This window comes from Myripristis murdjan, chromosome 3 (genome assembly GCF_902150065.1).
Source record: "Myripristis murdjan chromosome 3, fMyrMur1.1, whole genome shotgun sequence".
Lineage (NCBI taxonomy): Eukaryota > Metazoa > Chordata > Actinopteri > Holocentriformes > Holocentridae > Myripristis > Myripristis murdjan.
The window spans coordinates 14,695,368-14,719,377 of record NC_043982.1 but is presented as its reverse complement, the minus strand read 5'-3'; the positions used below and the strand labels follow the sequence as shown (position 1 = coordinate 14,719,377).

Genomic DNA, 24,010 nt, shown 5'->3' with positions numbered 1-24,010 from the left:
CAAATAGCCCATAATAGACCATCTAAAAGCAAAGCATGATAATGCACAGGCTTATAGCCATGTATGCTTGCTCACACACACACACACACACACACACACACACACTGTCATCCTCTTAAGTGTCACCCAAGAGACAAGCACATGCTTTCAGGACATGAAGGATCAGCAGGTGGGTTTGTCAAACTGATTCTCAGTGTAGACATAGTTTTGTAGTGTGCTTTGGTGTGGTATACTAACATTACACTGATTAATAGCAGGTCCACAACAGTGCACCCTCTTAATATTTCTACATGTATGGCTCTGTTTTTTGACATTGATTTTTATATCTGCTAAACAATTAGCCTAATGGTAGTGGTTGCTTCAATTCAATTCAATTCAATTTATTTTATTTTATTTATATAGCTCAGAATCACAAATTACAAATTTGTCTCTTTTGCCTTTTGACACTGAACCAAGGCACAAATCAGTCAGTGTAACTTTAACGTAGAACTGGTCTCTAGATGGCGAGCTTGAGTCAGCACACCCTCGTCTCCAAGCAACGCGGTGTAAATAATTTTTCCACAGGTCCAGGTTGAAGGAGTGGGGAGAGAAATGAATGAGACGTTTGTTTAAACCGGTTGTTTGTTGGGCTAAGGGCAGACTATTGAATGCATCTTGGAAGCCAGACCCCAGGGAGTCATTACAGGTAACACACAGTTGTGCATAATGGTCTTTTGTGAGGGGTGGCGGGTAAGGTAAGCTAACATTAGCACTACTGAGAGTTAACGCTAACTGGCTGGTAGATTACAGGCGGTGACCAACATAAGGTTTCTTCGGACCGTTTGGTTGCATTTCGTCCGCCAATACTATCCATGAATACTGTTTATTTAAAACGGGCAGGCTTGTTAAAGTGTCGATATAATGCGACGAGTGAATGGGTTATTCAGACAGCCACTAGCTTAACGTTAGCAAGTGCTAGCTAACTCGTTAGCATAACAGGGGATTAACGTTAGTTTCTCGGAATAGAACCATTAAGCGTGTACGTTAACGGTTAATTATTGATGCTGACGTGGTACACGTAGATAGACCCGGTCTACTGTTTGGTAAAGAAACGCGCCGTTGTTCCAAATTAAAGTAAAGGCTGGGTGTACGTTTGTGCATGTTATCTCTGGCTTTGGCTGTAAACTGCTGCCTATTAGTTGTAACAGCATTACACAACATATGTGGCGACAGTAAAACAGACTTTTAAAATATGTTGTGATGAGTGATGAAGCTGTGGTGTGTGATGAAATGCTTGACTGAGCTTCCTTCATCCCGAGATTAAAACAAACAAACAAACAAATCATCTCGTAACTGCCAATGTGATACAGATGTGTGACTATTACTTAAGTTATGTTTTAGTTATGCCCCAAATACGAGGAGCATGAGACTTAAATGAATACTGGTATAAAATTGGCTGTGAACTGCATCTGCGGTGAAAGTGACTAATTTTATGATGTATGCACCAAACAACAACAACAACAACAACAACAACAACAACAACAACAAAAAGACTTTGCTGTCAGTCACGGAAAAATGTCATACACCAAGTATTGTGGATGTGATGGACAAAAATAATGAGGGTGTACTGGCAATAACACTTAAAGCCATCTAATACTGGTATCTAGGAAAGTAATGCAAATGTTGTGAACTATTTTATTTTAAGATAACAGTATCTTATTGTTGATCATACATATGTGATCAAGAGAGCTGGTGATGTCAACAAATGTTATTTGACCTGTCCAAGAATACATAAATAACCCTTGTTAATCTTCTTTTGGGGGAGTTGTAAATGCATCTTTTAATTGTCACTATGCTTATTTTCTTTGTCGGGAAGATCTGATAGACGACTAATGGTAGTTGGCTAGCCAATGGGGCTGTTTGACAAGCTAGCAGGACTGCTGGGGCTGAAGAAGAAGGAAGTGAATGTTCTCTGTTTGGGCCTGGACAATAGTGGTAAAAGCACCATCATCAACCAACTCAAGCCCTCCAATGTAAGTCTACCCATAGCTTGCTACAGTAATGTTACATTTAAAATTATAAACATCTGTACTCCATACTGGTCTTTGTTTTCCTTATAGATCACTTAGTCTTTTAAATTTAACTGGCAGGAAATTTCTGTACTGTGTGTTGAGAGTTTAACAACTCACTTAAATTATCTCACAGGCCCAGACGCAAGACATCGTCCCAACCATTGGCTTCAGCATAGAGAAGTTCAAGACATCAAGGTAGCTGCTCATTGTAATTCAGCAACCTGTTGAACATGAAATAAAATTGGTTGTCCAATGAATGCTTTGCCGCCTTTGTACCACTCTGTTTAGTCTTTTCTTTGTAACTTAGTAGAATTTTATGGTAGGTCTCCTGTATTACTGTTTGGCTTTATTCAACTTGAATTAATTATTTAATGTGAATAAAGCTTCTTCTCTTCTTTTTTCTTCTCTTCTCTTCTCCACAGTCTTTCTTTCACAGTGTTTGATATGTCAGGTCAAGGCAGATATAGGAACCTCTGGGAACATTATTACAAGTGAGTGCACTGGCAGTACAGATCAGTCTTCATTGTTCAGTATACGGTTGATGTGTGTTGTGTAACTTTAACTTTTGTTTCACTTTAACCCCTGGCCTCATTGTGTTCCTCAGGGAGGGTCAAGCCATCATATTTGTTATTGATAGCGCAGACAAGCTGAGGATGGTAGTGGCCAAAGAAGAACTGGACACATTACTTAACCATCCAGGTACATTAACATCATTCCTTATCCCTGAACATTAGATTGAGTCCAGGCCAGCCAATGCTCTTTCTCATGTCTTTTGTCTCTCAGATGTGCAGTAGGAAAGAGGAGAGATTTTATTCATCTTTTATATTTCAGATTTCCTAATGTCAACTGAGATGTATGAACTTTCTTTTTTCTATGTTCCACAAGTCCGTTGTGTTTTTCTCGTTAGTCAAACTGAAGGAGAATTCTAATTTACAACACGAAAACCTGCCCATATTGTGTCTCTTGCTCTCGTTACAGACATTAAACATAGGAGGATCCCATCTTGTTCTTTGCCAACAAGATGGATGTGAGAGATGCTCTGTCTTCAGTCAAGGTTTCACAGCTGCTCTGTCTGGAGAACATCAAAGACAAACCCTGGCACATCTGGTATGAACACACATGCATGCTGATGTCTTTGAGAATGTTGGTCCAATTATCAGTGATTCATTTTAATCTGGCCTGACATCTTGCACACCCTGCACACTGTGGCATATACACTCACAAACATACACATGGTGTAATAACCACAGACACACGCACAGTGGAATCAGAAATCCTCCATCCCAAAGTAAAATCATCACCCCATAGCTAAAATTCTGTTAATTATCAATTTACCTTGATAATCAACTCTAAGTTCATTAGAGCAACAAACACATGGTGAGGAATTCCACCTCAGTCTTCTCCCAAACAAAATGAACTGAAGTGAGTCATTTCTGTTTCTTTAGAAATACAATAAGAGCATAGAATACTGATTATCTCTAACCATTTTGTGCAGCATAATGTGTGTTGGAGCCAATCGATTTCATTCTGGCTTTAGAAGACTTATATTTGCCACATTACTTTCTTATATTAACATCAGTGATATTTCTTGTTATTGACATCATGAGCAATCACATGCCTTTTTTCACACACCCTATAGCAGTTTTGCAGAAGAATATATTTGCCAGCTGAAACTGCTGCGACCTGCCTCCATCAGAGGTGCCAGGAACTGCTCACATTTTCAATATCTAGGACTACGTTTACATTCAGAGTGTTCTAGTTGTTGGGCACATTGTGGTTCATTTTTTTCTTTCTTGTTTGGGTTATGTTGTTTATATACACAATTTTGTTTGTGACTGATGGCTCTGTAACTGAGTCTCCCTTTGAACCAAATTGATAGAATATTCCTGCCCGCCTGTGGTGTCGCACCCACGGATTAATTGTTCTGCCCATGAAAAGATGTAGCTGACAGCTACCTCCTACCTATTTAAATTAATTAAAGTCAATTTTAGAAATGTTAGGTTTTAAAAGTCTTTAAATAGCATTATATTTGAATTATGAGGTCTATATTTCAAAATAAACACGGTTTTCCTTTATTACTATTAATATCAATTTCTTGTTCTAAAAATTTGTTTAGTTCTGAATTACCCAGTCCCAAGCTCTATTCCAGGGGTCACCAATCATGTGCCATGGAGGGCCGAGAGGCTGCAGGTTTTCATTCCAACCAAGACCTCCACCAGGTGATTTCACTGATCACCTCACCTTGTATCAGAAAGGAGGAGCTAATCAGTGAAATCACCTGGTGGAGGTCTTGGTTGGAATGAAAACCTGCAGCCTCTTGGCCCTCCATGGCACATGATTGGTGACCCCTGCTCTATTGAAAAAGGATGTGGTTAGATTAGCTGTCTAGCTGTCTAAAGGAAACTGTTATAAAAACAGTTCATACAATCATCAAGCTAATAATTGACAATATTCTCCCTGACCCCTGCACTGGACCAAATATATAGCACCTATCTTTATACTTACTTTTATACTTCAGTTTTGTTTGAATCTGTCATAAAAAAAGATCTTAAAAGCTTTCAATTTAACTCTGTAGACACCCTGACACTGTGCAGGTTTGTGTGGATAGCAAAAACCAAAAGTAAAAGGAGCAAGATGTTCAGCAGGCCATGACACCTTCACTGTGAGCTTTTTCCTGTCTACTGTGCATCATACAATTGCCATGAACATTGGTTAACAGCTGAAAAATATGAAATATTGACCTTATAGTTCAGTGTCTAAACTGAGCTTCACATAAGTCGAGCAAGATCTTAACTGTGTTATTCCATCTGAGTTATAACATTTACAGTTTGTCAACCCAAAACCAGGTTATTTGAGTAATTGGTTAAGAATGGAATTGTCTGTGTACTGTATGTAAACACAGTCAGAGAGATGAATAAAGGCATGTAATCTATTTGTGTTTCAGTGCCAGCGATGCTCTGAAAGGAGAAGGTTTACAGGAAGGGGTCGACTGGCTGCAAGGTATGATCAGAGTTTAAGGACCATACCAGTGATTTTAAATGTTTGGCCCATTTACTACAATTTACCTACATTTTACATTGCAACAAGGTATTCAGCAACTCATGCAGGGATTGTAAAGAATTCGCAACTTAAGTTTTGGTTGAAACACACACATTATAATGTTCTTCTGTAGTTAACAAAGTCACAAACCACAGAACTGATAATTTTCTGTGTAAAGAAAACAATACCATGGGGACTATTTTCTGACAGAGAGAACCTTTTCACTCCTCACGTCATCAAAACACAACAGCGTTGCTGCTTATAGGAAATCTAATGTTAACCACTTTATTACGGTGATGGAATACTGGTGTGAAGAAAGTTTGAAGTCTCTGAAAGTTCCATGTTCCAAGTTCATATAGATATATAAGATATATATAAGATAATATTACACAAAATATTGTTTAAGGACCTTTTTAGAAAAATCTAAATTTGGTGCCCTTTTTTTCAATTAGTTTCCTTTTGATGAATACTTAACCAGAGCTATTGTTAGCCATTTAGTGCAAGTAACTTCACTGTTATATAACCAGTTTCTAAACCCAGAATGCATGCAATGTATTTTTGTAATTCCATAATTTAAGTAATGATTGCACGTTGGTTAGCACTGTTGCCTCACAGAAAGGTCCTGGGTTTGATTCCCTTGCTGGCCTCTAAGTGGAGTTTGCATGCTCTCCCCGTGTCTGTATGGGTTTGGGTTTCTGCTGGGAGCTCTGGTTTCCTCCCACAGTCCAAAGACGAGTAGGTCAGGTGAACTGGAGATGCTAAATTGCCCCCGGTGTGGAAGTGTCTGTCTGTATGTCTGTTTTGTGACTGGCAACCTGTCCAGGATGTTTCCCTGCCCTCTGCCCAGTGAGTTCTGGCAATAGCCAATAGCCTCCAGCACCCTGCAACCCTAGTTAGGATGGGTGGCTTGGAAAATGAATGAATGAATAATTTAAATATCTTACACGAAACACAATGCGCTGATAAATAGACCTATGTGAGTTATTTGTATTGGCCAAGTCACCTCAGGTGTTGTCTGATCCATTCCATCTGCAATATCACTGTTCTTTTCTTTTATTCGTTCTCATTTAAATCCTGCCATAGATCAAATTTCACAGTGAGTATTGGCTGTTGTTTGTGTGCTTCATTGTATTATTGATTGATACCTGATTGATTGATTGTAGTTATAGATCATCACAAACTCTCTTGTCCACCTCCACCTTGCCACCTCCATTATGCTCTTGTCTGTGACCTTTAGCTCAGAATACCATTTTGAAATGGTATCAACAAATGGTCTTGCCTTTCCTTCTGGCAGTGAATCAGTTTCATAGTGCAACGTGTTATCCCCTCTGATATGCCATTGCAGTGGCAAACATTCCTCTTAAAGCTAATAACTCCATCCACGCATTTTATTGCCATTTCTCTTTGTCAGGGATACAGTAGCAACAGGTAAACAGGTAAACAAAGCATGCAAGGCCTCCTTTCCCTCAGCAACTTACTGTAGCTCTTCTTGAGGGATCCCACGGTGCACCCAGCCCAGGGGAGAGATATAGATCCTTCAAACATGCCCTCGATCTGCCCAAGGACCTCCCCTGACTCAGCCATACTTGGTATAGTCGAAAGGAGCTACCTGAGGGGGGGACCGTCCTTACTAAGTCGACCACCACTCCATCCGCCAGAGAGCCACTGCTCTCAATATCCACAGGATATTGAAAACACAACCAAAGTGCTCAGCAATATCCAGAGCCCTCAACATTTCAAGACAAATCCTATTCACCACTGCTGCCTTGCTACTGTGCAGCTTGTTAACTGGTGAACATTGAGTGTGCCTGTTTTTCCTAATGGTCCTTTCACCTTCGGCTGAAAATCGAGGACAGCTCTCCTCAGTCACTGAATGGTTTGCTAGCTCCTCTTTGAAGACACCCACTTCAAACACCATCAAATCCAGGGCTTTGCCTCCACAACCACAGCAGCTGTAACTTTTTTGGCATGCTTGTACCTACAATTTGAAATCAGTTTGGCCATTGAGGCCTCCCTCTTTAGCTTGACAGCCTGTCTCACCACCAGTGCCCACCAACAGGCTCCTGAGCCATTGACCCCCGTTTGGCCACAATTCCTGATGTAACAAGAGATTGATATCTGACCTTTGGTCCATGGTGCTGATACCAAGCATGCTCATGAGTATCCTTGAATTAGAAGATTGTGTTGTGTGGATACTACCTGATCTGAATAGTGTTGCAAAATTCCCGGAATTTTCAAAGTTGGAAAATTTCCATGGGAATTTTGGAAATTAACAGGAATTAACAGGAATAAACGGGAATTTTTGGGGAATTTTGGGGAATTTATATTCACTGCATTCACCCGGTCATATACATGTATACATAATAAACATTTTGGTTTGTTATAAGCAGATATACATGCAAACATTTTACATTATAATGAATTTCCAGGGAATTTTGGGGAATTTTCCCTAGCTGAGTCAAACTTTGTTAATTCAGGCATAGGACTGTGTGCAGTACTATTGTTAAGGTGTGCGTATGAAGTGGTTCAAACTACCCATTAAAATGCATAGAAATGCAGGAAATTGAATCTTGATGCTGATGTGATGATCATCTGTCTCAGTGGAAGTGCTGTAGCCTAGTGGAGTAGGGGAGAGTGGGGTAAGTAGTGCCAGTTTTTACTTAAAGTGCCTTCAAAGCGAGGGGATTACAGTAATGCCTCCAACTAAAATATGCACATATAGTTTAGGATGTTGCGCATCCCTCGGAACAATCACTTTGGATCTTATATAAACTGTTTGAGAAATATAGCTTTCGAAAAAAAAGTGGTTTTGTGGCACAACTTGCCCCCGGTGCGGGGTAAATTGTGCCATTAGAGAGAATACACTGGGGTAAATTGTGCCATTGATAATTGAAGTAAAACAGATCATTTTAGTCTCACAAATGATAATGCTATATAAAAGCAAAACAAATTCAATACAAAATTATTTATTTAACATTTATTTATTATTTTAACAAGATCACAGGCCACTTTACTATAACAAGGCCTAGCGCCACATGAACACATACCCAGAACAAAATAAAAAGTCCAAAATGAGCACCTGCAAATAATCTTCATCTGAATCTGAATAGTTTTAATGATCAAAGGTAAGAAAATAATGTACAATAACAATAAAATACAATAAAGTAATATATAGTATATAATCACAAGTTGTGCCACTGGCACAAATTACCCCAAGGCCCTTTGGCACAAATTACCCCAAGCCCACCATTTTGAAAAAAATGCATCCCCCAGCTGTTTTGAGCTAACATCATGCTAACTGTGTAGACTCATGGTGTAGCTTACTAAAGTACTAAAACCTGTGTGAACTGTTTTCAAAGTTTTCTATAATTGTTCAAACACAGCAATCAAAAAACCTTGATCATAGAAATTTTACTTTGGAGGGCAAAAAATGTTTTTTGAACTTAAATGTGCTTACCTCTCAAGCCATGTGTCTCCCTTCTTTGTAGGATGAGTGAAATGGATGCCTCTTCAAAAATATGTGGTCACATGACCAACTTCTTCTATGGTTTTCTAGATAACAGGGGTGACACTACTTGCCCCTTGGCACAAATTACCCCACTCTCCCCTATAGGCTACTGATTGATGATGATCAAATGTGCTCGAAATTATTTGCATATGTGAATCATGGTGCACAGTTGAATTTGCATTGAATCATGTGACATATTTGTTTCCACCAAAATGCAAAGTTGACTGTTTATATTTAAGTTTTATTTCACACACTTGGGTATGGGGATGATGATTTTACAGTATGCTGGCATTGTGGCCTTTGGGTTAGAGGTGAGTCCTGAGTTCAGGAGATTAGGGTTTCCATTTCCAAAATGGTGATATTGATGTTGACATTCATTTTATTGATTTTTGTTTATTTTTGCCCCATTCACCTTAAGTTAACAACAACAAAAACTAAAACTTCCAAAATTCCGAAGCTTAAATTTCCATGGAAAAGTTTTAAAAACCTCATTCAAATTGATGACAAAAAAAACAAAAATTCCCAAAATTCCCGAGCCGAATTTTCCCGGGAATTTTCGGAAAAATGGAAAAAAAAGTGACAGCAAAAATCTTCTGAAAATTTCCAATATTCCAGAGCGAATATTCCTATGGGAATCTTCGGAAACTTTCCGGGAAATTTACCGGAAAGTTTCCACCCCTTTGCAACACTAGATCTGAATAGGAACAGTAGTCTTATCTAATTTCTTAACTAAATGGCCTCCTCCTAAGGTGTCATGAAACATCTCTGCTGTATGCAGTGAGGGAAAAACATGAGAAAGTTGTATACCACTTGAATTTTGAGGCTTACTGTTTTGAAGTTAAGTAGTATGTAGTTCATTACAAGCTGTGCATATTTATCTACATCCAGATGCTCACACAGAAAAATAATTAAACCAGAGTAGCAATGGCAAGTTTTAACTATATAATCATACTACATCATTGTAGACAATGACATATGAATGATTTACGGTATGTTATTTTCTGATGGATTTGTCACCTGTTTTTCAGATCAAATCAGAATGATTAAAACGTGAAGGCCTACAGAAGTCATATGCCGGAAGTAGAAGCACCAGTGGATCCATAATAACGAAGAGCCTTTTACTGATCCCCATAGTCTATACACACACACACAAATTCACATGCCAAAGGTTGAAGTCTGTTTGAGAAAGAAGGGCTGATCTGTTTTCAGAGATACCATGGAAACTGTAATTTTTTTAACAAGGTAGTTAGGCTGTCACCACAAATTATTACCATACATTCAGGTCACCGCCACCACTCTTATACTTGCATTTAGAATAGTTTTACTATCATAATAGCAGTTATGTTTACTGCAGCTAATACTTCATGCAGCTCTGTTCATGTACTAAATGTCTTATTAATGTTTCTCTCTATCTGATGACCTGTGGAGTTGTGTTCTGAAGGCTGGACATCAGCTGAATGTTTTCTTGAAGTTATTAGATTTTGTCTGTTAAAGTACTTCCAGTTCCTAAATAGTTGTTTCCCTGAGTGGGAACTAGTGATAAATAAAATGAGTGTCATAAAATGAATGTCAAGCTGGTCATACAAAATGGTATCTGTACAAATCATAATTTCATTAGTGTTTTCATGAATGCCTTATTTCACTGATCAAAGAATACAATTAGCATTCAGCATCCTGTTGCATCAGTGATACAACACAGTGGCAGATCTGGTTCTTAAAGTGATATGATAACTAAAATTAGTATGCATAGCTTAGTTTATGATTGCTGAACTAGCTCTGTCACTTGAACATCTATTTATCTAGGTGGTGCTCAACCATTATTGTACTAACATAATTTATTATCAGACTATTTCACAGTTTCTTAAACATCAAAATTTGTTTTATACAAAGTGTATATAGACCAGTGGCGATCTCAAATTAGACTGTAAAGTTTTTTTCTGGCTATGGAAAACAAAAGTTATTGTTCAGAATTTCTCACAGAACTTTCCTTTGGCCCACAAATACTTTCACAGCTGAAACTGAACTAAATTTCCCAGTTAAGGCAAAAACACACAATTTTTCTTCTGTTTGCAGTTATGGTGGGAAGTCTTTATCACATATATCTTACAAATTAAATTTTCAATCCTGTCCAATAAACAAACAACAAAAGCAAAAACAACAAAGGGAAAACCGGTAACTGACATTTTCTCAAAAAGTGTTTTTTAACATTTCCTTTGTCAGGCAGTCTATCTTTTGTAAAACCATTTTGCATCTCGAACAAATATGCTTTTTGCATTTTGTATCTCTTATTTAGAATCTTTTAAGGAGTGCACAGTGCAATAATGTTCAAAGCATGAAACCTTTCAAATGCTTGTGAAGTGGTGCTTGTGTCTAATGACATGGAAGTAATATTGTCTTGCCAATTAAACATAGAGACCAGAGCACCAAGTCCAATCCCAGTGTAACAGAAGATATGTTGATAAAACTGGACACTGTCAGTCTCTTTATCACTAACGCAACTCTAGGTCTTGTAATTGGTGTGATTAAGACATTGACGGCTCAACTATGTCTTTTTTTTTTTTTTTTTTTTTTTTTTTTTTGAAGGGGCTTTGACAAAGTCCCTTTGTTCATGCCCTCAAATCCAATTTCATAGCATGAATCACTTGAGTTTTAAGGGATGAAGAACTTGAAGAGCTTAGTGCACCACATCTGATTTGTAAAATATTACCCAGTTCTGCATTCCTGCACTCCAGAGGTTCTAGGACCTCACTGTTTGATATTTTAGAGTGTAGTGACCAACTGGGAGGGGTTTCAGCAGCTTTTATACCCTCATTTTAGCACATATTGACAACAGCATTTCTCTAGACTCTAACCACAGCCCCACCAGTTTCAGACCGACGACCATCTGGGCACAGGTCCACTTGAGAACCACACAAGTTATGGATTGAATTATTGAATTATAAACTGTATAATCAAATGAATTGTATATATTGTATGTATTCCAGTGTATGTGTATTAATTATCAAATAATAAATACAGCGAAACATGATTTCTTTTTTGACTGTTGTTAGTGATTATTGGACTCTGAGCTTCTCTATCTACCCCTCTCTTTTTCCCTCCCTCCCTCCCTCTCTCTCTCTCTCTCTCTCTCTCTCTCTCATACACTGTCTTTCAGAAGAATCCTGGCTGCTGCCAACAACAGCTGCTCATTAGTCCTTGGGCCCCTCCACAGTTTATTTGCTTAATTATAATTGAGAACGTTCACTTAGTTTGTGATATGTTGTGCAAAATATTTCTTAGTTTCTACTTCCTCAGTATTCTGGTGCATTTTTGTATTTCTTTGTTGTAATTATTGAACTAATGAAGGTGTGTGTGTGTGTGTGTGAGTGTGAGTGTGAGAGAGAGAGAGAGGGAGAGAGAGAGAGAGAGATTAGGACCATCAACCCAGAAATGTGTACTGGCTGAGTGTTTGGCGGGTGTGTATAGCCTGAGAAGTGTCAAGGTCATGTGCCAGCCATCTGTTGAACATTCAATTAGAAACCAGAAACCAGTCCAGAAAAAAGCATGTTCAAGGTTTCATCATAGGTATGTGATTTTGCTTTCTTTCTTCTTACAAAAGCACCTAAATTCTAGCCAGTGATATTGCAACCATTAATCAGATTAAGCAACAATTTATTTCTGAAGTTAAGTATAATTTTTGTTTGTGTATCTTGTGGACTGAAAAAAAAAACATATGGGAGGCAGCGGACCACCGAAAAAGTTAACATTGCACACAATTTCACATTTCTTTTGGAATAAGATGCTTGTTTTTCACTGACACTGGCGCAGTGGAGCAGCTCATGCTGTATGGGAGCCCACCACTGAAACGGTCCTGTCCATGGTCCTGAAACAGTTCCAGGGCCTTGCCGACATGGGGCGCTGTGCGCGTTCTGAGGTTGACATAAACCTGTCTGCTTTACTCAGCCATCTTCATCCATTACCTTGTGTATGCTTTTGGCTTACACTACCTAGTGTGTGTGTCTGTGTATCTCTGTGGGTGTATGTGTGTGTTTGATTTCGTCAAGCCAGACTGTATCATTAAATCTCTCTCTGCTGCCCCTCAGCACACACGGATCCATCCTAATTGGATGCCTGTCAGTTTTGACAAGAATAAATTAAACGACTTCAGCCAGACGAGGCCATTAAATAGACACAACTCACTGATATATCCCGACGGGGAAGTGGTATATTCTTGCTTTAAACCTGTAATTGCTCAAAGGTGTGGAGCACTTTATTAGGCTATACGAATTCTTTAAGGACTTGCTTTATGTGTGTTTTAGTTTCAATAGACTGGTCAACAAACTCCTACGTCTCTGTTCATATAGCCCATAGGCAGACTTTAATATATGTAGCTTGCTTTTAAACAGCAGCATATTACTAATACACGTATAAAATATTTTAATAACGTCTGTAGCCTACAATATATGGAGAGAAAGTATGCCATTGCTCCAAAATTGGCGACTTTCGTGCTGTACATGCATTTTTATTATTTACGGATGATGCAGAGAAAGAATGGTGTATAAATGCACAAAATGTCCTGTACTGAAGTGCAAGTTACTTTACAACAATTTTAACAAAAGAAAAAGGTTTGTGTTGGAAATGCTATAAAACTTGAGTAAAAGTGTAGAGACTCATTTAAAAATGTACTCTTGAGTAAAAGGCTAATAAAGAAAAAGTGTCCTGATTTTTCCGGTGCTAATTGGATGACAAGACAGAGTCCCTTCGTCCATCCCTCACTCACCCAAAATAGCTTGTTGTGGGCAAAGTTAATTGGGTTCGTGCAACTTCTCGCGCAAAAGCAATAATCAGAAGGGAATGACAAAGATTAAGAGAGAGATGTGTAATCAGCAGGTTATGATGCTGTGCTATGGACAGATCTCGGTCGGGTGCAGCATGGATTTCTACACACACATGCGTTATCAACTAATTTTTTTACTGTATAAATAGTGTGGATACACAGCCTTTAATCTATGGTTAAGAAACCAAGAAAGATAAAGACATTGATCATCTCTGTCCCCCCAATCGGATACGCCAATAGCACTATCAGCTGGTACACAGTGACGTGTTTCCATGTGTGGCCCATTAAGACAGACGTTCAGTTTCCTCTGACGTGTGGATCAGTCATCTGACGGCACCTGCCCCCTTATAAGCTACAGTAAGTCCCACAGGAGACCTGTCCAAGCTTTTAGGCCACTTGATGTTCATCACGGTACAGTGGGGGCGGACGAAGCTCTTCCTATTTCCATATAAGCACACTCCACTCACTCATCTAAAGGAGTTTTGCGCCTCAAGTGCCACAGCACATGACTCTAGAAACACCTAAGGTAAGTCTTTCCAGCGTTCATCAGTGCTTAGGTAGGTCTGCTGCCCTTGTAAAGCTAAATTACATTCATGTTTGAATAGAGGCTAATACGTTTTCGAAAAACATTGTTTGGGTGATATGAACGTTTCGAAGTGCAAAATGATCACCTTTTTCATCCTGAAATCTGTGCGTAATTTGATTTTTACGCGCATCCATGAAAGAAATGGAAGATATCCGGACCCAAAACGGCAATCACTGATGACAGACTGCAGCTAAATGAAAATTATAAACATTTTAATTCGATGTTGAGTAATTCGTTTTGTAAATTATTTACATGGATGTAAATTATAGATTCCAGGGGGGGCAACACTTGCTACAAAGGTGTATCAATTTGAGTTTCTAGTTTTCGTTTTATTCAATTTCCACGTTCATTATCATGATAAGTGAGAGCAAAAACCGTCCTATTTGGAGGTCATATTTTAAAAAACACCTCAGGGGAACTTTAAGGACCAATGTCACCTCTAAGCTCTGTGCGCAAGAAGGACAGCAGAGTTCTCTGTAGTACCAGAAAATGTCTTATAGCCTTGTATAACAGAACCCCTGATTGTGTTGGAAAGAATCCTTCCACAAAACTTCCTTATTGAAACCTTTTTAAAGAAACTCACGGGAACACAGGGAATGTTCCAGGTTGTAGCATTAAAATATTTTTTTTTCCATAGCACTGGACAGGCAGTACCACCTCCCATAACCATAAAATCTGAAACATATTTTTTCTGTGCATAACCGATGTCCAAATATTTTTCCAAACAAAATATATCAGTATGTTGTCATCTGTAATCGATCCGTTTGTCTCTGAGCGAAAAAAAAAACTAATTGATTTAAGACGGTTTCGAAGTTTTGGTGGCAAATGATATCAAATGCATTGCAGTTTTGCAGTTTCCTCTTCTCTCTGTGCGCCAAACAGGTCTCCATGCCATCCAGTTCCTAGCGGAAGACCGGTGCGACAATGACCATCCATGTAGAGGGGCTTGTGGCTATCGCGGTCTTCTACCTGCTCATCCTCTTTGTGGGCATCTGGGCGGCATGGAAGAACAAGCACTCTGGGGAGGCGGAGGGCACCGACCGCAGCGAAACCATCATGGTCGGCGGGAGAGACATCGGATTATTCGTCGGAGGATTTACCATGACAGGTTTTAAGTCTCTTTATCACTCATTTACACTGTATTTTTAGTGTCTCGAAGAGGAATAAAAAAATACCCTCCAAATAAGCGTTTGGATACTTTATCATAAAATTCTAAGACAAAGAAAAGCACGAATATTTTGATTCAATCAGATCATTCTAATCTTGTTTTCCTAAAAACGAGAGACAAGAACGCCTGTTTGCCTCAGTCCTGTTTAACTTGTTCAAGGATTTTTTTTTTTTTTTTTTTTTTTTTAGAAACGTGTACTAATATCTTGTAATAAGGCAGAGTAAGGCAAGTACGAGAAATTATCCTTGAAAAATTCTTGAACCAAGCTGATATGCAATGGCAGCAAGCCATCTTAACCAATTACATTTCACTTTTTTAAAATACGATTTTAAGACTTAATTGCAGACCCAGTGATTTGTTTAAAATTGTATTTTTGCAGTATACCACATGCTTTCTCAAGGGAGTGATTATTATAATTTTTGTATGATTTTTGTTATTATTTTTAATACAAGCCTACCCTTATCTCTTAAACTGGGATTTGTGTGATTTTTAGCGACCTGGGTCGGAGGAGGATACATCAATGGCACAGCTGAGTATGTGTACCTGCCAGATTATGGCCTTGCTTGGGCACAAGCTCCTTTTGGATACGCGCTAAGTCTTGTTGTGGGTGAGTAATTCAACATGTTGATCTTGTTGTCCAAAAATCAATTTAAACATTCCCAGTGTTTAGATGAAAGTGAAATCCATTAGATGTATCATCAGTAAAGTGCGTGCTTTTGTCCCAGGTGGTCTTTTTTTCGCAAAGCCCATGCGCTCACGAGGTTATGTCACCATGCTGGACCCGTTCCAGCAGCTGTATGGGAAGCGGATGGGTGGCCTGCTCTTCATACCTGCTCTCATGGGTGAGATCTTCTGGTCCGCTGCCATCTTGTCCGCCCTTGGTGAGTTCATACTGATACTGCACCCCCAAGATCAAAGTGTGCCTAAATGCACCTGTGGTTGCGCATATATTGCCCATAATGTTTGTCTGTGTGTCTGCTCATGACCTCAGGTGCTACTCTGAGTGTGATTGTGGACATCAACATTAAGATGTCAGTGGTTATCTCCGCACTCATTGCTATCTTCTACACCCTGGTTGGAGGACTCTACTCTGTGGCCTACACCGATGTGGTGCAGCTCTTCTGTATCTTTGTGGGCTTGGTAGGTTAATGCTGAGCAGAAATGGAAAGGATCTGACTTCAGCTTTTGTAATTATTCTCCTTGAGTGGATTTATTTGTGTGTAACACTGTTCTGGCAGTATGACCTGGGAAAAAAATCACACTAAAACCTAACATGAAACCTAACATAACATTCTAATGCTTTTTCCATTAGAACACCACAATAACAACTGGCATTGTTATTTCATCTTGAGTAAAGTTACACTGAAGTAAGAATTGCTACAACTTTATTTATACCCTATTCTTGAGTGAAGTAAACCAGATCTCTTCAGGTACTGTGCTCAGTAATGGTTAGAAAAGCAGCACCATGCATGGAAGTAAAAGGGAATAAGGTTGGGAGAAAATCTCACAGCAAAGTTTGATGTGCTGACAGCAAGCCTGTAAAAATGGACTACAAATGATGAAAATGCCGCTGTTGTGGAGCATAGTTTCAGAGTAGGAGAGTGCTGACAGTTACATAAAGCTGTAACTGTATGTATGCAACTGTGTTTATTCCTGTTTCTGTCCTGTTACAGTGGATCAGCGTTCCATTTGCTTTGACCAACTCAGCGGTGTCCGACATCACTGTAACTGCAGTGAAGCAAGTGTACCAGGCACCCTGGAGAGGTAGTGTCAACAAGAGCGACACCTGGGTCTGGTTTGACAACTTCTGTCTGCTGGTAAATATTAACATTATAGCCACGGTGAAGTAGTCTTGCACTTCATCTAAAGCTACTCAGCAGCTCAGACTGAAGGGGTGGAAAATTATTTCATATTGCTGAAGTAAATGCCAGGGTTTCCACTGATAGACCAAAAGTAGAGTCTACACACCGAAAGCTGAATAAATGTATCATTCTGAGGCATTACAGTGCATTAATGTTTGACATTACTGTGTTAAAAATTGCTGCAAAACTGAATTCAAGACTACATATTAGGCTTCTCAGAAATGTATTCATTGATTTGTGTTTGTGCTGTAGATGCTTGGCGGCATACCCTGGCAGGTGTATTTCCAGAGGGTGCTGTCCGCCTCCTCAGCTACCTACGCCCAAGTCCTGTCCTTCTTGGCTGCTTTCGGCTGCCTCGTTATGGCTGTGCCCTCTGTTCTTATTGGAGCCATAGGGGCCTCCACAGGTGACGGCGCTCTCACGCTCTCACACGCACGCATCCTCATGCATGCACATCACATGTGCCTGCATCTGTGCATATACACAGCATGTGTTTGTGTGGGTGTGCATGGACACGGTGGGTGTTTGTGTGTGTGGATTTGTTTTGGGATACCTCAGGGTGGGCCAATGTTGCCCTTAGATCTGAGAGAACCTCGTAAATAGCAGCTGGTTCACCTCATCCATAATGAAACAGCGATCCATTTAATAACTGTGGTGCTTCTGTAAATATTACATCAGAGGGAGGCAAGGGACCAAATTAGAGGTTTGATCTCCAGATTTTTAGGTATCAAAGTCCTCCATGAACCAATAAATATACACTGCCTCTGTTTACCCTGGTACAATTTAGGAATAAACATAAATTGTTATGACTAAATTGAAATTCTTGAAGTGACTAGGTGTTACAATTCACCTCAGCAACCGATGATGACTTATTTGTTATGCTTGAAGTTTCACACTTCTTTATGGCCCATTAACAGCAAAATCTAATTTACCCGAACCTCAAGCAGTCACAAATGAATGAATGAATGAATGAATGAATGAATAAATAAATAAATAAATAAATAAATAAATAAATAACATGACAATGCCAACATGCTGTATATTCCATTAATTGAGCATAACTGTCTCATGGTTTGGGATTCTAATGCATAAACTGTTCACCTTTTGAATAAGCCATGGTTAAAAATTTCAAAATAATTAATTGTTCTGAACATTTTCCTCCAAAATTCATGTAATTATACTCTTTCAATGGTATAGTCATATTTTCTTTGTTATTTGAATAATACCGCATTTATTTATTGTATTTTCTCACTGTGTGAGCGTATTGGATATGTCTAAATCTAACCTAAATGTGTCTAAATTGCATGCCTATTCTATTTTCTCTGTTGATCAGATTGGAACCAAACAAGCTACGGTGGAATTCCTCCTAAAGACAAAGACGAAGCAGACATGATCCTACCCATAGTGCTCCAGCATCTTTGCCCGCCCTTTGTTTCTTTTTTTGGCCTGGGTGCAGTGTCTGCAGCTGTCATGTCATCTGCAGACTCATCCATCCTCTCTGCCAGCTCCATGTTTGCAAGGAACATCTACCAGCTTGCTTTCCGGCAGTCGGTCAGTGCTTTTTTTTTTTACCCAAAATATGTCTGAGCTTTCAGTCAACCATTTTATTAGTATGTATACTTGACCATAGGGTTCAAAGGTTCATTTTTGATTGATTTTCTTAGGTTTATATATGCCATAATCTTATCCTCACCCATCTCTGTCTCTCTAGGCGTCGGACCGTGAGATTGTGTGGGTGATGCGCATCACTATCTTTGTGTTTGGAGGCCTTGCCACACTGATGGCGCTGGTAACAGGGACAGTTTATGGCCTGTGGTACCTGAGCTCAGACCTGGTTTATGTCGTCATCTTCCCCCAGTTGCTCAGCGTGCTCTTTGTCAAAGGCACTAACACATACGGCTCAGTGGCTGCCTACTTGTTTGGCATGGTGCTGCGTATAGGTGGAGGGGAACCCTACCTACAGCTGCCCCCTTTCATCTACTACCCCGGCTGGACCACTGAGCAGCGGGTGCACCACATGACTGGAGAAATAGAAGAAGTTGTCATCCAGAAGTTCCCTTTCAAGACAGTCTCCATGCTAGCCTCCTTCTTGGGTAATGTTTTTGTCTCTTACCTGGCCAAGTACCTGTTTGAGAGCGGCAAGCTGTCACACAAATACGATTTTCTCGACGCGGTGGTGTCCAAGCACAGCGCAGAGATTATGGATAAGACAACACTTGTGACTCGTGGCAACAACATTGGGCTGTCAGAGATGGCGCCGGTCAAACCACGGCTGAGTGTGACCTTGGCAGCCGCCTTCACACGCCGTGACACACTGCCCACAACAACGGTAGAGGAAGAGGAGGAGTCCAGCCCTGACTCCTCCCACCATGATGAAGAATGACAAACTCAGGATGTGAACAAACTGAACTGGTGACTACAACAGAATTAGTTACTCTATCAGATGCTCCACCCAGAAGAATGAATCACACATAAGAGACAAAAGATTTGTCCAACATCTTCCTTTGGGACTATGTAGTACCTCATCCCTCAGCTTCTGGTGATTGGATAACAGCCCCACGCCGGGATATATAATGTGCCCGACCGATGTAGTAGCTCGCTGACTGTCCAGACATGGATCTGTCTCTCTATGAAGTACATCAAATACATACACACACACACACACACACACCACACAGAATGTAGGATGTGTATCCATTTCCTTGGATCACCTCGGAGATACAATGAGAGAAAACTGTGTTCATTGACTTAACACACATTGAGTTTGATTAATTTGTTTTCTCCATGAACCATGGACAAATCATTACATCATTGACAGCTGGAGATCATAGTTGATCGTAGGTATCTGCCTAGAAACAATTCATCCGACTCTGTTATGACTAGGAACATAACAAATGACGGGTATGTATAAGAACTGACTGTCAGCACAGCCCTACTTCAGAAGAAGGGAATCTTTACCAATTTGTCAGTCAGGCAAAGCAATAACATATGTACATGCTTCATTACCTGTACAGGAACTACAGCTGAAATTCAGATTTTGAGAGAGTAAATTCATTCTACACAATACAGTGGAAGGATGCATCAGATTGAAAAAGGGAAATGTAGAAGAGGCAGCATTCTTTATAGTTTCAGTGTTACATTTCATGTCACTTAAATCACGTTCTGTGTAAGTTCACAAGCACATAAGTTCACCTATTCAAATTTGTAGCAGTGCATAAATTGGGTATTGACTTGAATATTAAATGCAATGAACACTTTCGTGCTACCTGCATTTTGCAATACTTTTGTGCCAAACAAAGTGAAATATATTGGACATATTAACTAACGGTGAAAAGTTACTGTATGTTTGATACATTTTTGACATGGCACTTTCCTGTGTTTCGTTATATGTGTATGACTAGTACTTACTGATGAACACAACATGACTGTGAAGCAAGAAAGGAACAATCCATGTATCATGCCATGCTGAGTAGAAAATATACAAGAAGTAGTGATTGTAGTTGACTTTAAGCACTATAAAAAGCCACCATAGCTAATGTTCTCCTTAATGTCGGGTGTAGAGACAGATTTCACTTCAAGAATAAATGTGAACTGAATCAGATTACCAAGTGTTTAAAGTTATGTTGTGATCAATTGCCTTAATTAAAATGATATGAAGAGGTATGTAGTTTTGTCCACAGTGCTGAGTGCTGTGTGTTTTAAAAGTCTATCAGACTGCAGTGAACAAAGACTTGAATATGAATGTAACCTCTGCAAACGATCTAATATTATCAACTAGTGTATTTGCAGCTGTTTGTGTGCGTTTTGTTTGTGATTTGCAAAGTCAAACAGTTACTGTTGCTGAACCTTTTTAGGATCAGGTTCCACTTTAGAGATCTGTAATTTATTTGTTGTCAGCAGCCATGTGAAGATTATTTTCTCTGTGATGTATATGTTTGTATATATATGAAAAAAAATATCTAAATACAAATTATGCTGGTTAATATAGTTCATATAAGGTGGAAGGACGCAGTTTAAATGTTTATTTATTTTTGATGTCATAGAAGATGAAACAATAAAATATGAATAAATTATATTATTTCAGTATAATATACACATTGTAATGATATTAGAGGAACAATGTAAAATCATTCCCCTTTTTTTCCAGACTGACTTCTGCTTTCATTGAGAATATTATCCTGGTTTTAATTAATAATTGTTCAACTGCGGGTTTACAATTTTCTATCATTTCCTCTTGGTAGATTTTAGTATGTGTTTTAGCCATATTTAGCTTCCTGTTTTCTATCCGTCATGATGCTGACACCTGAAGATTACTGTGACTCTTTAGGGATTTTGTTCTTTTGAGTGTGTTAGATGTTGATATTGCAACTCTTTTTTTTTTTTTTTTTTTTGCTATAAGTTTAAGCTTCACGGACGTATTGCAGTCTCAGTCTGTATGATTTTCAAGACCTGCCTTTGCTCTGAATGTTAAAATTTAAGACTTTTTTAGGTGTCTTTCCCTAAAACAGGGGACCAGTGAGTTTGAAGCAGGACAAAGGTTTTTCTTGTACATCAGGCCCTTCAGCTGGTTGTGCGTCAGACAGAGAAAGAGAACATGGCCGAAAACGTGACTGAAATTACGATCGCTTGGCTTGCATCTTTGTCCCCCTCCATGGCCACAGTGAAAAGACAGCATCTTAAAATAGCTCTCTCTGGTTATTTACATTACCTTAAGTGCTGTACTCTCTCGCCTGGGACTTGGGGCGGGGCGGGACGGGGGGGTTGAGTAGATGGGTGTTGGCTCAGGGAAGATGGACTTGGGCGGGGGTTAGGAGGCGTAGCTTGCTGGCGCCATCGCCATGAAACCCACCAACCCCAATGCGCAGGAATGACGCATGTGCTCCACCCACCTATCGTGCTCCTCCTTCCTTTCTCCTCCCGCCATCAAGGCGTCCTTTTTGACGTCCTTGGGAACTAAGACCAATCCCATAAAGAGAGTGGAGACAGAGAGAGAGAGAGAGAGAGAGAAAGCATCCCATCTCCATTCATAGAGAGTACAGCAAAGAGCACTCATGATAATTACCAATTATGAAAGAAAACCACCCCCATTCCAAAAGTCAATCCACTTATTTTGAGGGTTTGGTGATAGGGAGGAGAGAGCTAGGGAGACAGTTTTGTGTAGGACTCAATGAGGAGAGAATTTGGATGCAAACCAAAACAGATTCATTCATTCATAACTGCTGGATTATACTTAGAATGTCCTCGTGATGCCTTTTCCAAGAGTCATTGATAATTTGGTCACTGCAGATATTTTTACCTGGCAGTTGTGCTGGCATTATTGGAAGAGATACTCTATAATTCATCTCAATAGAAAGTGTCCTCTTCATAGAAACAGGAACAATAAATGACAACAAATTTAGGGGAGAGATTGATATTATGTGATTTGTAACGCTCTATGAGTCCCATATCTGATTTTTTTTACTGCATTTTCATATGACCAGGAAAAGATCAAGGTAGCATCACATAAAAAGTACTCCAAAGCACAGTTTTTCCTTGGCTAATCATATTAATTTAACTAAGTATGAGAATGTCTTGAACAATTAAGCAACATCAATGAACATCTGTTTGATTATTTTACCTAATTGACCCAGTCTGACCTACTCGCCCATAGTGACCAAGAGCTAACCTCTCAACCAACCTGATAACCACCCGCTTATGAACATAATTTGGGTGTATAATTAGCTCCCAGAAGGGGTCAGAAGATCAGCATACTCTGTTTAAAGATGTGAAAAAGTACCATTTTGCTTTGCTGCATTTTATCTGCTTCAGATATCTGTTATAATTTCTTCCTGGACTTCTTTTCTTAGACCAACCTTAAGAGATAAAAGGGGCTTCTGGGAATCAGATCCCACCAGAGCACTTTCCCTTAGTTTGGACATGATGAGACGAGATTACAGGAGAGGAGACACAGCATTCAGATACCATCTCCTAATGTAGAATAACTCTGGAGAGAAGACTCAAAGCAATGTGCACACTGTAGGAGTGCTGAGGTTGATCTTTCTATAGGTAAAAGTATATACTGTGCATGCAACCACCATGCAGTGTATCATTTGTGATTTGGAATGATGGTTTTTAAGCGTGCAGAGGCACAAAAAGTTGTTTTCTTGTGTTTATTCCAAGCAAGAGTACATAAAGAGAAGCATGTAGCAATACAAAGGTAAAGGAAATAAAAGTAGATCCATCATGCTATGTTAATAGCAAAAGTGATGGCAGTTATTATGTTTGGCCACAAACGCTGTGTAGAACTGATGCTGACAGCGCTACTCAGAGATGAGGGGGATGGGAGCAGTGCCCTCAACCCCAGAGAGACTTTATATGACTGGGAAGCCACTATACGACCTCCCTCCCCTGCCCTCAACCAGATTCCTGTCAGCAACGCTTCAAGTGTCAATGATCCAGGCTGTGACAAAAAAAAAGTAGAAAGCAGAAATGAAAGCGGCAGTGTTGATATTTTTCAATAGTGATAGATTATGGGAGCAGGAAATGAATGAAAAAAGTGTGATTTGACGATTACAGAGAGCATCAGATTTGACGTCTCTGATCTGTCAGGTCAGACTGTCCATTCTCAAGATAGAGTGACGCAAAGCTCGTATCTCATCTGAGGCTGAACCTCAGCCAGCACGACGACGGGCCACTATTTATGTCCTTCTTAAGTGATGTCTCCAGTAATTTAATTGCAAGGCATCTAATTGAACCACAGGGACAGGGAGTGAGATGGAGGAGGAAGAGCAGGGAAAAGGAGTGATATGTGAGAGAAGTAAGGGCTGTGTAGCAAAGTGTACAGTGAGGAAAAAGCGAAAATGTGAAAACAGGAATTAAAAGACACAATAGAAACAAATATTGCTATCCAAGTTGTGAAAACATAAAGCTTTTCCACACATGCACACATGCAACACACAATAATGCCGCGCCACATCTCATTGTTCTCCATATATCCCTCC

At 39.5% G+C, this 24,010-nt stretch overlaps 2 protein-coding genes across 2 annotated transcripts; both read left to right on the top strand.

The window, feature by feature from the left end:
• The first annotated feature begins 522 nt into the window (after positions 1–522).
• arl6 (ARF like GTPase 6) lies at positions 523–11,626 on the top strand. Its single transcript, XM_030048207.1, is given in 10 exon segments — positions 523–685; positions 1,852–2,012; positions 2,185–2,246; positions 2,474–2,542; positions 2,656–2,750; positions 3,030–3,044; positions 3,047–3,158; positions 4,996–5,051; positions 6,174–6,186; positions 9,627–11,626. Coding segments are annotated over 9 exon segments (564 nt in total). The 5' UTR covers positions 523–685; positions 1,852–1,889; the 3' UTR covers positions 9,646–11,626.
• Positions 11,627–14,924: 3,298 nt separating this feature from the next.
• LOC115356407 (high-affinity choline transporter 1-like) lies at positions 14,925–19,413 on the top strand. Its single transcript, XM_030047554.1, has 8 exons — positions 14,925–15,108; positions 15,662–15,775; positions 15,894–16,049; positions 16,160–16,308; positions 16,842–16,985; positions 17,283–17,436; positions 18,364–18,581; positions 18,742–19,413. The coding sequence occupies exons 1-8, from the start codon at positions 14,925–14,927 to the stop codon at positions 19,411–19,413; spliced, it is 1,791 nt and encodes a 596-aa protein (XP_029903414.1).
• Positions 19,414–24,010: the final 4,597 nt, after the last annotated feature.

Bases quoted from the DNA above. Each gene is read 5' to 3' on its own strand.
- LOC115356407 (XM_030047554.1), top strand. From the start codon at position 14,925: ATGACCATCCATGTAGAGGGGCTTGTGGCTATCGCGGTCTTCTACCTG. The intron at 16,986-17,282 runs GTAAATATTAAC...TTTGTGCTGTAG, and splicing joins TTGACAACTTCTGTCTGCTG to ATGCTTGGCGGCATACCCTG. The intron at 18,582-18,741 runs GTCAGTGCTTTT...CTGTCTCTCTAG, and splicing joins AGCTTGCTTTCCGGCAGTCG to GCGTCGGACCGTGAGATTGT.